Here is a 15,165-nt window from a genome sequence, read left to right as displayed (position 1 = left end):
CCAAATAATAACAAAACAAAGNCTGGCAGTACCTACGATTTATGGTCAAACAGTTTTATAGGGTATTTTATTTGCATTTGTCACTCTTGTGGCATTTGTAGCTAATATTTTCTCTCTTTGTTGGCAGGTGCGTTAAACCTCTACAGTTTGTCAAGCTTTGCAGTGCAAGCCTCTGTATTACACTGCAGCTTAACAAGTAGGGCAGGGCTTTTCTCTCACTTACATTTATTTCTCATTTTCCAAACAATATAGTTGGTTTGCTAGTCACATTTGCTACGTCTTATTGCATTTTTGGTCAGACGCTGTCATTGATGCTCTAATGGGTCTGTGCCCTATGGTCTGTAACCCAAAGCCTGCCCACACAACCCGGTCAGAATGCAGGGACTGCTGCGCTTTGAAGATCAAGACTCTGCACGTGGGGATCAGAACATTGCCATGTTCTATCCAACCTCCACCCAAATGGTAATGGTAGATTATTTAAACAAAATTCCAGTAATTAGTATTTCTAAGGTTCACCGGATAACACAGTGTTGCCTCTCTGTTAAGAAATAATTAAATATTTGAAGTACAGTTTGTTGTTTTCTTCTTAGGTGTATCGGCGGGGGCTTCAGGCAATACCTCTTAGTGTTGACCTATGGATACATTATATAAACTTCTTAAAAGAAACATTGGACGCTGGTGATCCTGAGACAAACAGCACAATAAGAGGGTATGGGAAATATTGATATTCAGATGTATTCAAAGTAGAAATAAGTATTCTCATGTTGTTAATAGAACTACTCAGGAATGGTAAACTGAATGACATGTATTTCTTTTTCACTATTAAAAAAAATGATACATGATGGATGACTATAAAAATTGCGGATAATAATATCCTCTTTCATTTCACACCCCTGTTCCTTATGTCCCCACTCCCATTCCTTTCATGGCTTATGAATTATGTATTCTTTAGTATATACATAGATGTACATACATGTGTGCATTTTGTACATATAACATTGTTTTTTTTTTACATAACAGAATGTTTTGGAATCTCTCCCTACTGTATATTTTTTAACCATTGTAAAAGTATTTTGTAGTATCAAAGGTACTATCTTTATTTGACCAAATCCTTATTTATAGGAAATAATCAGTGCTGCAGTAAACATGTCTGTACAAAATCATTATGTAGAGCATGCTAGAGATGGCACTTCTGTCAAAGAAAATACAGGGCTAAGTTTTATCAAATATTTTTTCAAAAGTGGTATCAATTTAAAACTCCCACAGTATCCGCCATCTTTGAACCTGTGGAGGCCTCCTGGGAACAGGACTCCTGAAACGACAAATATGTCTGGAAGGTTGTGGTCCAAAGCCATTTTTGCTGGCTATAAACGGGGTCTCAGGAACCAGAGGGAGCACACAGCTCTTCTTAAAATTGAAGGTGTTTATGCCCGAGATGAAACTGAGTTCTATCTAGGCAAGAGATGTGCTTATGTGTACAAAGCAAAGAACAACACAGTGACTCCTGGTGGCAAACTGAATAAAACCAGAGTAATCTGGGGAAAAGTAACTCGTGCTCATGGAAACGGTGGCATGGTTCGTGCAAAATTCCAAAGCAACCTTCCTGCTAAAGCCATTGGCCACGGAATCCGTGTGATGCTGTACCCGTCAAGGATTTAAACTAACTGAAAAGTAAATAAATAAAGGTGTAGATTTGTTCTCTTGTAAAAAAAAATAAATAAATAAAAAAAACCCACAGTATACGAGAGGAGTCTTATTTCCCACAGCCATCCATGCTACTTCCTTTTTTACCTCTACTGTAGCTCATTATTTTAGTTTGGACATCTCTAGATTGTTCATCCTAGTTTGTTCTTTTCATGTATTCGTATAAGCCATTTGCTCATTGTTCAAATCATTTGCTCATCTTACTTTTGGATTGTCTTTTTCTTATTGACTATAGGCATTTTTTAAAATGTTTAATTTATTTCTGAGAGGGAGAGAGAGAGACAGTGTGAGCAGGGGAGGGTCAGAGAGAGAGGGAGACACAGAATCTGAAGCAGGCTCCAGGCTCTGAGCTAGCCGTCAACACAGAGCCCAGTGCGGGGCTCGAACTCCCGAACTGTGAGATCATGACCTCAGCTGAAGTTGGACACTTAACCAACTGAACCACCCAGGCACCCCGATTACAGGCATTTTTAAATGTGTTTTTGGTTTTCATTTTTATCAGAATGTGTGCATATAGTTTGAAAAGTCAGTGTTAAACTGCTTGTAACAAAAAGCAGTCCCTCCACCCCTCTTGAACTATTTTAGCTGTTTCTTCTTATATTTTCCAACATGTTTTAATAGCAGCTCTCTACTGCTCTTTTCTCTCTCTTCAGTATGTTCAGATTCTGTGTTGGTAGAGGAGAATTTTAGCTAACGTATACTGTTTTCCCTTTAAGTATTTTCCAAAGTTGATAGGTTTCAAAGCCTTTTATTTTTTCCTGGAGTTAATTACCCCTTCTTATCCCTCCTTTTTCCCATTTGCTTAGTTATCTTTCAACATTTAAAGTTTCTCACTCCCTCCCAACAGCTACTTTCAGTAGTCAGTACTAATACAGACTTTTCCACAATGTACCAATGCTACGTTGTCATTTTTTGAAGCTAAAAAAGTGTATATATCTAGTGTTACTTTACTTAATCTGAAAACTGTTAAAGAGATTATACTCAGAAATTTGTAAATTCCATTTTTTACCCTTCCTCTTGGGGGGTATCCTTCTTGGAACCTTCTCTTCTGTAGTCTGGATTGGTGTCTGTTTCTGTTGTACAGCAGTTATTTTGGAATTTACTCCTCATAATTCTAGATGTCTTTATGTCTTTCCTGGGTTTCAAACTCTCTTTTTTTGAGAGTTTATTAGATCCTACTTTTTCTTGGAGGAGTGCACCCTGTAACTTCTATATAAAGGATGCTTGGGATGAAAAACAATTTTTTGTATGCCTGAAAAACCCAGTTGATGGTCCAGTGGTCCAGTATGCAATTTTAAGTTGGAAGTAATTTTTCCTTAGGGCTTTGAAGGCATCTGTGTATTCTCCTGTAGCTTCTGGTGTTATTCTGAAGTGTAATGCTCTTCTGGATTCTCTTTATATGACTTGTTTTTCCTCATGGAAGCTTATAAAATGATTTCTTTATATTTGATAAAAATGCAATTTTTTTTTAGAGACTAGGTATTTATCTATCTATTTATTTATTTATTTAGAAAGTGTGAGCAGGGGAAGGGCAGAGAGAGAGGAAGAGAGAGAAATCCAAGCAGGCTCTTTGCTGTTAGCACAGAGCCTGACATGGAGCTTGATCTCATGAGCTGTGAGACCATGACCTGAGCTGAAAGCAAGAGTTGGATGCTTAATTAACTGAACTACTACCCAGGTGCCCAAAAATGCAGTTTTCTAATGATGCTTTGGCGTGGGTTTTCTTTTTCTGATTCATCGTCCTTTATTTAGTGGGCCTTTTGAATCTAGGGTGCTCACATCTCTCTGTTCTGAGAAATGTTCTTACTAAGGTACCTGGCTAGCTTAGTCCATAGAAATTATAACTCTTGATCTTGGGGTTGTGAATTCAAGCTACACGTTAGGAGTACAGTTTACTTAAAAAAATAATAAGTATTTTATATATTTTTGTGTTGATAAGTTCCTTTATATGTTTTTCTTGTTTTTAATTGTTGGGCTTTGGATCTTCTGTTTTAATCATTTAATTTTCTTTTTGTTCTTTTATGTCAGATTTTATTTGACTCTGAGGTATTTCTGTGACCCTTGTATTGGATTTTTAATATCTGCCATTACTTTTTTAATGGTCAAGAATCTTTTTTGTTCACTGTTCTTTTTTTTTTTTTTGAGAGAGAGAGAGAGAGTGAATACGCTAGCGGGAAGGTACAGAGAGAGAGGGAGAGAGAATCTCAAATGGACACCATACTAACAGTGTGGGGCTTAATCCCATGAACTGTGAGATCATGACCTGAGCCAAAATCAAGTCAGTTGCTTAACCCACCGAACCACCCAGGTGTCCTTCATCATTCCTATTCTTATATCCTCCTATTCTTGTTACATGTCTTAATATCTTTTTATTATTTTTTAAAAGGTATTAAGAAGTGTTGAAATTTACCTCCACTCCCAGTTCTGTTTCCTCTAAAGTGTTTCTCTTTTATTTGTTTTTATCCCTGACTTGTCTGATTTCTGGATTTCTGCTCATGTTAAAAATATGGTTTTAATAAGTGGAATGTAAGCTCTTGTGTGTCTTATTTGTGGGCTATTAGCTGGCCTGGCGAGCTTCACAGTAGGGTGATCAGGTGGCCACTCAGCTTTTTGTTGGGGGAATCCCAGTGTTGGTATATCTTACTCCTGTACCAGGCGGTTTCTCATTGAAGGATCATCTGATCTGCTTGGGAAATGTATACCTAGCTCCTGAAATCCTGTAGGTGGGCAGAAAAGGGGGTTTAAGGTCTCTTACCATTCATTAAACAAACCTTGTAAACATCCTGTCTTTAGTCGTGACCTTCTTGTCATACTTCCTCTCCCAACTTGCCCCATGTTTCTTTTTTTTTTTAATTTATTGTTTTAAATTTACATCCAAGTTAGCATGTAGTGCAACAGTGATTTCAGGAGGCGATTCCTTAATGCCCCTTACCTGTTCAGCCCATCACCCCTCCCACAACCTCTCCAGTAACCCTCTGTTTGTTGTTCATGTTTAAGAAGCTCTTATGTTTTGTCCTCCTTCCCTGTTTTTATATTATTTTTGCTCTTCGCCCCACAAGAATTCTTAATGTCTGGTGTGTTAATTTCCTGAATCATTTTGGGATTCTGCAGGAGTAGTAACATGTATTTTACTTTTTTAAAAAACTCAGACAGTTTGGGGCGCCTGGGTGGCTTAGTCGGTTAAGCGTCCGACTTTCGCTTAGGTCATGATCTCGCGGTTCTGGGTTCGAGCCCCGCATCGGGCTCTGTGCTGACTGCCAGCTCAGAGCCTGGAGTCTGTTTCAGTCTGTGACTCCCTCTCTCTCTGACCCTCCCCTGCTCACGCTGTCTCTCTCTCTCTCCTAGAAATAAATAAAACATTTAAAAAATAAATAAATAAAAAACTCAGACACAAATGTAAACCAACGTGCACATACACATACACACTCTTAATCCTTTATACGTATGTTAACATATTTCTTCCAGTTTTAGTACATAGCACATTTTTTAAACTTTGTTTACGATGTTTCTTTATCATGTCTTTTTATCATTGTTTTGTTAACATGGTTTAGTCTTTAATCTTTTATTTGTGTCTGAGTTTTGTGCCTCTCTTACCAAGAATATATAAATCCAGTGTTCTAATTTCTTAATAGTTTTTTGTTATCATTTATTCATCTAGCATTTAAATCTGTCTTTTTTTAAGACACAGATTAACCTTTTATTTTGTCAGGTTTTTGCATTGATTTTAAATAACTTTCCTTATCATATACTAATCTCTCACATGTACACTGATCTGTTTTGTTTTCTTGAAACTTTTGTAATCCATTTTTCAGTTACTTGGCTAGTGCCATACTTTTAATTATTATAGCTTCCTAATGTCCTTTGATATCTATGAGGAAAATGCTACTGCATTGTCCTTTTTGTATATTAGTTCAGTGTTAGAATTTGTTTTACCTTACCCACTCAAAATTTGTTAGAGCTTTGATTGGGATTGTATTAAAGTTGTAGATTAATTTAGGCAGGGTAGTTTTATAATGTAAAAATCTCATCATTGTAAGATTCCTCTTTTGAAAATGTGTGTCTAAAAGTTTTATCCCATTGGGATATCAAATCCAGCGATTAAAATTGCTTACAAAAAACTCTTTGAAATGCGTTAGGTAGTTTAAAAACACATAGTGGTTTTTTTTTTTAATTATTTTTTTATTTTTTAGTTAGCTGGAGACTTAGCAGGAGAGACTTTTGAAAGTTTTAAAATATGTGTACTTCTCATTACGTTACAAGGCAGCTGGGTCCCCTCTTGGAGAGTTATTTTTCCAGAAAATTATTCCTTAAATTGAGATAAAATTAGTCTCTGAAATGTATCTATTCAACATTGCAAGTTTCACAAATATTTAAGTATCTACATTGACACTCTATATGTTTGCAGTGTGTATGTTTTGCATTATAATTCTGTATAAGAAAATTCTATAAACATATATATGTATATATGTTTCTGTTCCCTTACTCTTCTTAATAAGTAGTTATTGTATATTTTCTGTAATTCCTTCTGGTTTTTACTCCCTACTTGTGTGAGAAACAGTTGGATGTAATTTTGAACTTAGCATGATCTTCTGAAATTTAGAAATAGTATTTTATTTATTTTAATTAAAAAATGTTTTTTAAATTGAAGTATAATTGACATTATTTTTAGGTGTACAGCTTAATGATTTGATATTTGTATATATTGCAAGGTGTAGAAATAATATTTTAAGTTATTTTATCTTGGAAAGATAACTTAGAGGTAATTTAATTTTTCAGAACTTTCGAGCATGCTGTTCTAGCTGCAGGAACAGATTTCCGATCTGACAGACTATGGGAAATGTATATAAACTGGGAAAATGAACAAGGAAACCTGAGAGAAGTTACAGCTATATATGATCGTATTCTTGGTATTCCAACACAGCTGTATAGTCACCATTTTCAAAGGTGGGTGGAAAAATCCGATCATTTAATATATTATGATTAATCAGGTGATTCTTAATATTGAGGATTATAATTCTCTTGAAATGTCATGTAAGATTCTTTTAGAGACAAACAGGAATAAAGTTTCTTGGAAAAATTGATATTTTTCCATATCCCTTATGAAATGTTTAGGAATTTTACTGTTTTTAAACAGAAGTGTCTTTATACCCCTTTTATAGATGAGGAACAATGGGAATCCTAAGATACTTCAGAGTGGTGAAGGAATGAGAGAATAAAATCAAAGTTTAATTATTTTTTGTGGTACTAAATTATCTGAGTACATGGCACATAAAGACACTTATTTAAAACTTAATGATTTACTTAGGATGCCTTGGCTGGCTCAGTCAGTGGAGCATATGAGTCTTGATCTCAGGGTTTTAAGTTTGAGCCCCACATTGAGTGTAGAGATTACTTAAATTAAAAAAAAAAACAACAAAAAAAAACAAATGATATACTAACGGTACATTTTTGTGATTCATATAATACCTTATATCCAAAACTGTGAAAGATCTATTTTATGTTGTAAGTCTAAATATTTTCATGTTTAGGGGCGCCTGGATGGCTTAGTCGGTTAAGCGTCCGACTTTCACTTAGGTCATGATCTCACGGTTTGTGGGTTCGAGCCCCGCGTCGGGCTCTGTGCTGACTGCCAGCTCAGAGCCTGGAGCCTGTTTCAGTCCGTGACTCCCTCTCTCTCTGACCCTCCCCTGCTCACGCTGTCTCTCTCTCTCCTAGAAATAAATAAAACATTAAAAAAAAAAATTTAGAAAAAAAAAATATTTTCATGTTTAATCAAAATTTTATTTAAGTTTTCCACTATGAATATGTCATGACTGGTATTTCATTTTTATGAGTACTGTTAAAGCAACTAATTCTGTGTGATATGATTTCCACATTCTGTTTGCTGATGTACTCAAAGTGTCCCACTGATATGGACTCAAAGTCTTTCTGAACAAGAAAGTATGTATTGTAAGTATTTACTATGTTGATAAATATTTGCTTTTTTAGCTATATTTTCTATATTTTTGTTATAAGTTTTATAAGTAGTATTGTATTAAAGCCTGTAAATTAGGTACTTTTTAAGTGATTTTCTAAATTTTTCTTTACTGGAAAAGTAGACTTTATGAAGCATCTGAAAAGTACTGTGGACCAAATTGCTAAAAACAGAAGTAAATGCCAATCCAGGTTAGGAATAGGAATGGTGTAGATCTGAATAAACTGTCTTTGTTTTTTTTATGGAGTAGAGGAGATGCACAGGTTTCTAGGGTATAATGACACTTGCTAAAAGACATTAATACAAGACTTGACATACAGAAATGCTTGGTGAATAGTTGTTTGAATGAATGAGTACAAAGATTTTAAAAATCCTTATGAGACAAAGAGGGTGTCTTTTCATAAGCTAGTTCTTCTGGGATCTACAGTATAAAGTCTGTGACAATAAGAACTTTATTGTTTGTAAGAAAGATTAAAATACATTAGGAAACATTTGTTAAATAGCATTTGCCGTATGTGAGATTCTGTTCTGAATCCTGTGTAGTTAATTTAAACCTCATATTAAGCCAGTGACATATAGGTACTGTTATTATCCCCATTTTTGGAAGTAGAGGCACAGAAAGATTAAAAATACTTGCATGAGGTCAGAGTTAATTAGTGGTTGGAAGCTCATTGGAACCTAGACTGGGTGGCTCCAAAGTTCTTGGTATAGTTTACTCCACATCTTTTTTTTTTTTTTTAGTTAAATAAATACCCCACTGGGATTTTTAAATGTATAGATGCTTATAATAGACATTAGTGGATTGCATTACACATACTGCTCTTTAATATGCTCTTTTTCTTTTAATATTTTGACACTTTCCTTATCAGTGTATATAGCAAACTCACAAGTTGTATTTGTGTGAGTAAATCTTAGGACATGACTAACTGCTTTGAGAACTAGTGAAGTGCATTCTTTTGCCTAATACATTCCTCCTACTTAGTTGTTTATTTAGCACTAGCTGTGTTAAAGATTATGTACCATTTAAGTTGTAGAATTAAAGGCTCAAAGAAGTTATGTGTGAATAGTGTTGTCCCTCAAGCTGGTCAAAAGTGTAGAGGAGAAAGCATATATTTTTTTAAAAAGTGTTCTAAGTGCTGTAATAGGAAATTTTCTGTTGTGTGTGTTTGTATATTGGATATATAAACAGATGACATCTCCAAGAAAATATCTAATTTAAAATATTCTTAGCATGTGGACTTTGTTGATGTGATCTAACTTCTCAGATCCAGTCCCTTGTAGTTCCTAAGCTTCAGACATAATATCTAAATACTGATAATTTCCCAAAGGGCAGTATTGTTTTTTTACTTCTATAGCTGTAATACCTTTTCTAGTTACTCATGTTACTCAAAGCCAGATAGCTTAATGTTTGTCTGTGTAAAACTTTCTAGTTTAGCAAAATAGAAGGTATTTGTTCTGTCATTTGTGCCAGGACTCTGCCCATGTATTTACATTTGTCTTAACACTAATAACACCACTTTGAATTCATGTCTCTTGTATATAGCTCTTGCACATTGATCAGTTTCTGAGACTTAATAATTCTTTTTATCCTTAATACTTAGAAATAGGACTCAGTATATTAGATATTCAGCCATTCCTTATTGAATAAATTAGCTTTGAGTAGAAAAGGCTGATGAAAAATTACTGCTTAGTATTCATATTTTATCACTATTTGAAAGAATTTCTTATATAACATAGCAGTTACTTTAAATTTGTGCTCTGTAAGTAGTTATCAGTTTTACTTTAAATTGTATAAGTTGTACTTTATTTGTATCCTAGCAATTGAGGTTTATTTTATTTTTAATGTTTATTTATTTTTGAGAGAGAGAGAGTACGGGCAGGGGAAGGGCAGAGAGAGAGGGAGACAGAGAATCCAAAGCAAGCTCCAGACTCTGAACTGTCAGCACAGAGCCTGACGTGGGGCTTGAACTTACGAACTGCGAGATCATGACCTGAGCCGAAGTTGGATGCTTAACTGACTGAGCTACTCAGGCACCCCCAATCTTGAGTTTTAATATTTATATGAATATTAAATCTGCTCTCATTTTCTTACTATACTTTTGAGTTACTTCATTAAAAAAAATTTCTTTAATAAGGAAGTCTATTTTTTCTCTCCCAGTGGTGAAATGGATCCAAGTTAAGCCTCTGTATCCATTGATTATGCAAAATTTTGATTGATTTCCAGTGTTACTTATATACATTAGTGACAGCTTTAAAATCCATAAAAATCCAGGTGTCAATAGCTTAAATCTTTTTAAGACACTTGGGAAAATGTCCATAAGATTGGAGCATAAGGTAAGTTATATAACTATGTCTAATAATTAGATTGAAGAGGTTGATCTGGATCAGAATAAAGACTTAAGGAGATTGGATTTTAGCCTGAATGCAGTGTAAATGTACTGAACTTATTTTGACAGGAGGGGGATATCATCATGTTTACTATTTTGTTTTTCATGTTTACTTTTTAATATTTTTGTTAGCAGTAATGGGGTTGAGATGGGAATAGTGAGACTAGAGGCTGGAAGACCAGTTTATATTTATCCAGGTGAAAATGAGAAGGACATGAAGACAGATTTAGAAGGTAAAATCAATAGGACCCGGTACCTAGTGAAATGTAAGTGATAAGCAAAGTAGAAGCACTGTAGAAACTGAGTGGTTGGTAGTACCATTAATCAAGATTAGAAATGCTCAGGGTGTTGATTTGTGGACGAAATGACCCAATTAGTTCAAGATGTTGTACATAAGTTTCCAAGTTTAGATAGTGTAGCTATTTTAGGTCTCCACCTTGGTGTTTCTGATTAAAATTTGCATATATATGTAAACTAGGATGTGTGCATACAATGAAATGACTTTCTTTCAAAAACCCTCTTTGCTTAAAATTAACCTATTTCTTTGTGCAGAGTTTTGGCAATTGGATAGATTAATCTAAAATTGAGAATAGTATGGGCTTGAGTTACAGTTTTTAGAGTCCTCATAGTATGCTTATTATTTCTGTATTAAAAGGATTTGGCCATGAATTAAATGAAAATAGATGAGAACAACATGTCAGATGGACTCCTTGGCAATCCTAACATTTAGGGACTGATAGGAGGGGGCAACCCTTAAAGGAGATAGAGGATCAGTCAGAGAGTTGGAAGAAAATCAAGAACGTGGTAACTCTGAGTCAAGGGCAAAGAAGGTTCTAAAAGGAAAGTGTGGTTTAAGGGCTTACTTAGTGAGATATGATTAGGATAGAGGCTGTAATATGAAACAAGTGTCTATTTACTTTTGCATGTAAGAGGCACTTGGTGACTTTAATTAGGGCAATTTCATTGGAGTTTTTGGCACACAGATTCAGGAGCAATTGAGATGTGGGAAGGAGCTTAAAAATGTTTATTTATCATTTACAAATGATCATTTATAATTTAAATAGGGATTACTATATTTCATTTTATTTTATATTTTAATTTATTATTTTATTTTATTTTACAGATAGTTTATTGTCAAGTTGGTTTCCATATAACACCCGGTGTACTATATTTCATTTTAAAGTAATTTTGCAAAATAGCATTGTGCCATTTTACAGGTGAGAAAGCCAAGACATAAAGAAGGGAAAAACTTCCCTTAAGTCAAATAACTAATAATGGACAGAACTAGGAATGGATTTATGCCTCTCCATGCCTTTTCCATTCCATTGCCAAGGCATGAAGAAAATAAAGTTGTCTGTAGACTGTTTAATCAAGTGGTAGGTTTTTACTATAGACAAAGACAGGGTTTGGTGTTTTAAATAAGAATTTTTTTTGAAAGAGTACTGTGTAGTAGTAATTGAATGTGGGATCTAAAATTATGCTTCATATATAGAGCATGTATTTTCATTGGCTTCTTTTAGATTTAAAGAACATGTACAGAATAACTTGCCTAGAGATCTGTTAACTGGTGAACAGTTTATTCAGCTGCGAAGGGAGTTAGCTTCTGTAAATGGACATAGTGGTGATGATGGTCCTCCTGGTGATGATCTACCATCGGGTATTGAAGACATAACAGATCCAGCAAAGGTAACTAACTAAACTTAGGGGGAAAAAACCTATAACGCATGAGAAACTACACTACATCCCTTGACTGCATGTGTTGTATGACTTGTAGCTTATATAAAATTAATTTCTGAGTGAGGCAAGTGGGAATTCTTTAGCTCTGGTGTAGTTTAAATACAAATTTAATGCAGAGAATCTATTTTACTATGAGATACTTGGAAATCACTTAGAAGGAACATTTTGCCTGCATTGTGATCTACTAGCCCCTTTTAAATATGCACATGCATACATACAAGAGAAATGGGGTTTTTAAAGGAGATTTTGTTATAAATTTTAGTATTGTTAATTGTACTTTGTACATCATGATAACAGTTTAAAACCTACCACAATTGTAAGATTAAAGTAGGTGTGGATAATACTTAAATGTAAGCAGTAATATTAAAAAATTTCAGTATGTAACTTGTGTGATTTAAATTCTTTCTTTTTCTTCCCAAGCTAATTACGGAAATAGAAAACATGAGACATAGAATCATTGAAATTCATCAGGAAATGTTTAATTATAATGAGCATGAAGTTAGTAAAAGGTGGACATTTGAAGAAGGTGTAAGTGTTTTTTTTTTTAATAGGTTTCAAAATATAAAGATAGAAATAATGTATTTTTCTTTCCTTTTTGAGTAATGTCTTTATTATTTTCTGCTTATTTAATAAGATATTCATCCCCCTTATCTCTAACATTATCAGTTTTTCATTATTAATTTTAGAATCTTACAGAATGAATTCGGATTTATTTGATTTGCAAGATACGTGTAATGTGAACAGTTTATTTACAGTTCTGTTTTTAAAATCAGATTTAATTGCGTTCATACTTTATGTAAAACAAAATACACCCATTTTAGGTGTGTAGTAAAATGAAGGTTTTCTGCCACAGATTCTAATTCTTTTGTTTTTTTAAATAGCTTTATTGAGATATAATTCACTTGCCATAAAGTTTAGCTATTTATAATTCAGTAGTTCTTACTGTATTCACAGATACATGCAGCAATCACCATAGTGCATTTCAGACATTTTCATAATTTCACAAAGAATTCCTGATCCTTGAGGTGCCTGGGTCACTCAGTCAGTTAAGCATTCAAGTCTTGATTTTTTTTTTTTTTTTAAATGTTTTATTTATTTCTAGGAGAGAGATAGAGAGACAGCGTGAGCAGGGGAGGGTCAGAGAGAGAGGGAGTCACAGACTGAAACAGGCTCCAGGCTCTGAGCTGGCAGCCAGCACAGAGCCCGACGTGGGGCTCGAACCCACGAACCGCGAGATCATGACCTAAGCGAAAGTCGGACGCTTAACCGACTAAGCCACCCAGGCGCCCCAAGTCTTGATTTTGACTGAGGTCATGATTTATGGTTTGTGAGATAGAGCACCATGTCGAGTTCTGTGCTGACAGCATGGATCCTGCTTGGGATTCTCTTTTCCTCTCTCTGACCCTCTCCTGCTCGTGTGCACGTAGGCATTAAAAAAAAAATCCCTTACCTTTTAGCTGTCACCCTTCTACTCCCTCCCCTGCCTGCTCCAGCCCTAAAGTACCGCTGATCTCTGATGTTTTTATAGATATCCCTACCCTGGCCTTTCATAGGAGTAGAATGTGGTTTTTTGTGACTGGCTAGTAAATTCAGTTTTGACGTGTGTATGCACATTATGGTACACCACAGCATTTAGGACACAGAACTAGTCTGTTATCCCAGAAAGTTTCCTTGGCCCCTTTTCATTCAGTAACCCCACTCCTAGCCCCAGGCAACTACTGATCTGCTTTCTGTTATGTCGTATAATTGTTAAATTTTAAAGTACTCAGTAAAGAAATAAATTTCCTGAAAATAAAAAAATTATGTAGTACTATTAAAATGACTAAATAAATGGAAAATACATTTTGTTTCTTCAGTTGTAAAGCCTAAGAAATTTGAGGTTTTAATTAAGTTTTTTTTATCATGAAATATGGTGATGAAAATTATCTTGGTTCACCATCATTAATTATGTAATTTAGATACTTTGTATTGTTACTATAGTCCTGCATTTTCTGGTGTTGGTATTGGTTTACATTCGTTGCAGTGTCCTACTTTTTTTTTTTCCTGTCATACTTTTGTTACAGATTAAAAGACCTTATTTTCATGTGAAACCACTGGAAAAGGCACAACTAAAAAACTGGAAAGAATACTTAGAATTTGAAATTGAAAATGGGACTCATGAACGAGTTGTGGTTCTCTTTGAAAGATGTGTCATATCATGTGCCCTCTATGAGGAGTTTTGGATTAAGGTAAGAAAATTATATACTCTGAAACTTGAACATATTATAAACATTGATCTAGTGACTAACCTTTTTTGTACTTCTGTTGAATGTTGTTCATATAACTATATCTGTTGCATTAGGAGATGGTCTGCTTGCAACCAGATTTGACTGCTGCATATGCCAACCTCGTTGCCTCTCTTCGTCCTTCCTTACAGAAACTAGTCTAGTGGTTCAATAAAGGTGCTGAATGGGTTTAAAAATAGAATTTTATCGTTCTGTCACATATTTAATGGCTCGTTCAACTGTAAACTATTCAGTGTTTCCTCTGTTTCTGTACGTAGTATGCCAAGTACATGGAAAACCATAGCATTGAAGGAGTGAGGCATGTCTTCAGCAGAGCTTGCACTATTCATCTCCCAAAGAAACCCATGGTGCATATGCTTTGGGCAGCTTTTGAGGAACAGCAGGGTAAGAATGAGGAAATTCAGTTGATATTTTGGGGATTTTAAGTTCACTTCAGATAAAGTTCTAGGAATTGAGTCTTGAGTGACGGTGTAGAGGTCAGTCTCGTTTTTTTGTTTTTCTTCCTTAGGAGGTAAACTTTTTTTCTGTAAAAGGCCAGATAGTGAATATTTTAGGCTTTGAAGGCCATATGGTCTCTTTCCCGAGAACTGTGCCATTGTAGCCCAAAAGCATCTGTAGGCCATAGATAAACAAATGAGCTTGGTTGTTTTCAATTAAAAAAACAAAAAGCAACCAGGCAGAGGGCTAGATTAAGCCTGTGGACTGTTATTTGCCAATATCTGGCATAAAGGATATTTCAGGAGTTTAAATAAAAGCATAAATATTTAATTTACATTTCTAGGTAATATTAATGAAGCCAGGAATATCTTGAGAACATTTGAAGAATGTGTTCTAGGATTGGCAATGGTTCGATTGAGAAGAGTAAGTTTAGAACGACGGCATGGAAATATGGAAGAAGCTGAACATTTGCTTCAGGATGCCATTAAGAATGCTAAATCAAATAATGAATCATCGTTTTATGCTATCAAACTAGCCCGACATCTTTTCAAAATACAAAAAAACCTCCCAAAATCAAGAAAAGTGCTTTTGGAAGCAATCGAAAGAGACAAAGTATGTATTTGTATTTGTATTTTAGAAT

General features: G+C 34.7%; 1 protein-coding gene and 1 pseudogene across 4 annotated transcripts in view; both read left to right on the top strand.

Moving 5' to 3' along the window:
* Positions 1 to 15,165, top strand: part of PRPF39 (pre-mRNA processing factor 39) — a 42,524-nt gene that overhangs the window by 21,926 nt on the left and 5,433 nt on the right. Inside the window, exons 2-10 of one of the 4 annotated variants that reach the window (XM_077761282.1) lie at positions 128 to 196; positions 300 to 462; positions 591 to 709; positions 6,481 to 6,648; positions 11,586 to 11,751; positions 12,223 to 12,330; positions 13,866 to 14,030; positions 14,345 to 14,471; positions 14,869 to 15,137. In XM_077761282.1, the coding sequence (XP_077617408.1) occupies positions 376 to 462; positions 591 to 709; positions 6,481 to 6,648; positions 11,586 to 11,751; positions 12,223 to 12,330; positions 13,866 to 14,030; positions 14,345 to 14,471; positions 14,869 to 15,137 (1,209 nt within the window). In that variant the 5' untranslated portion in view covers positions 128 to 196; positions 300 to 375. Of the gene's footprint in view, positions 1 to 26; positions 463 to 590; positions 710 to 6,480; positions 6,649 to 11,585; positions 11,752 to 12,222; positions 12,331 to 13,865; positions 14,031 to 14,344; positions 14,472 to 14,868; positions 15,138 to 15,165 lie in introns of those variants that run through there. The other 3 variants (XM_077761280.1, XM_077761281.1, XM_077761279.1) reach the window with 3 other exon arrangements.
* Positions 1,093 to 1,674, top strand: LOC144229284 (large ribosomal subunit protein eL33 pseudogene; annotated as a pseudogene).

The sequence above is a fragment of the Crocuta crocuta genome, unplaced genomic scaffold (genome assembly GCF_008692635.1).
Source record: "Crocuta crocuta isolate KB4526 unplaced genomic scaffold, BGI_CrCroc_1.0 scaffold163, whole genome shotgun sequence".
Classification (NCBI taxonomy): Eukaryota; Metazoa; Chordata; class Mammalia; order Carnivora; family Hyaenidae; genus Crocuta; species Crocuta crocuta.
Note: the sequence above shows the minus strand (reverse complement) of the source record. Positions and strands in the feature narration are given on the sequence as shown.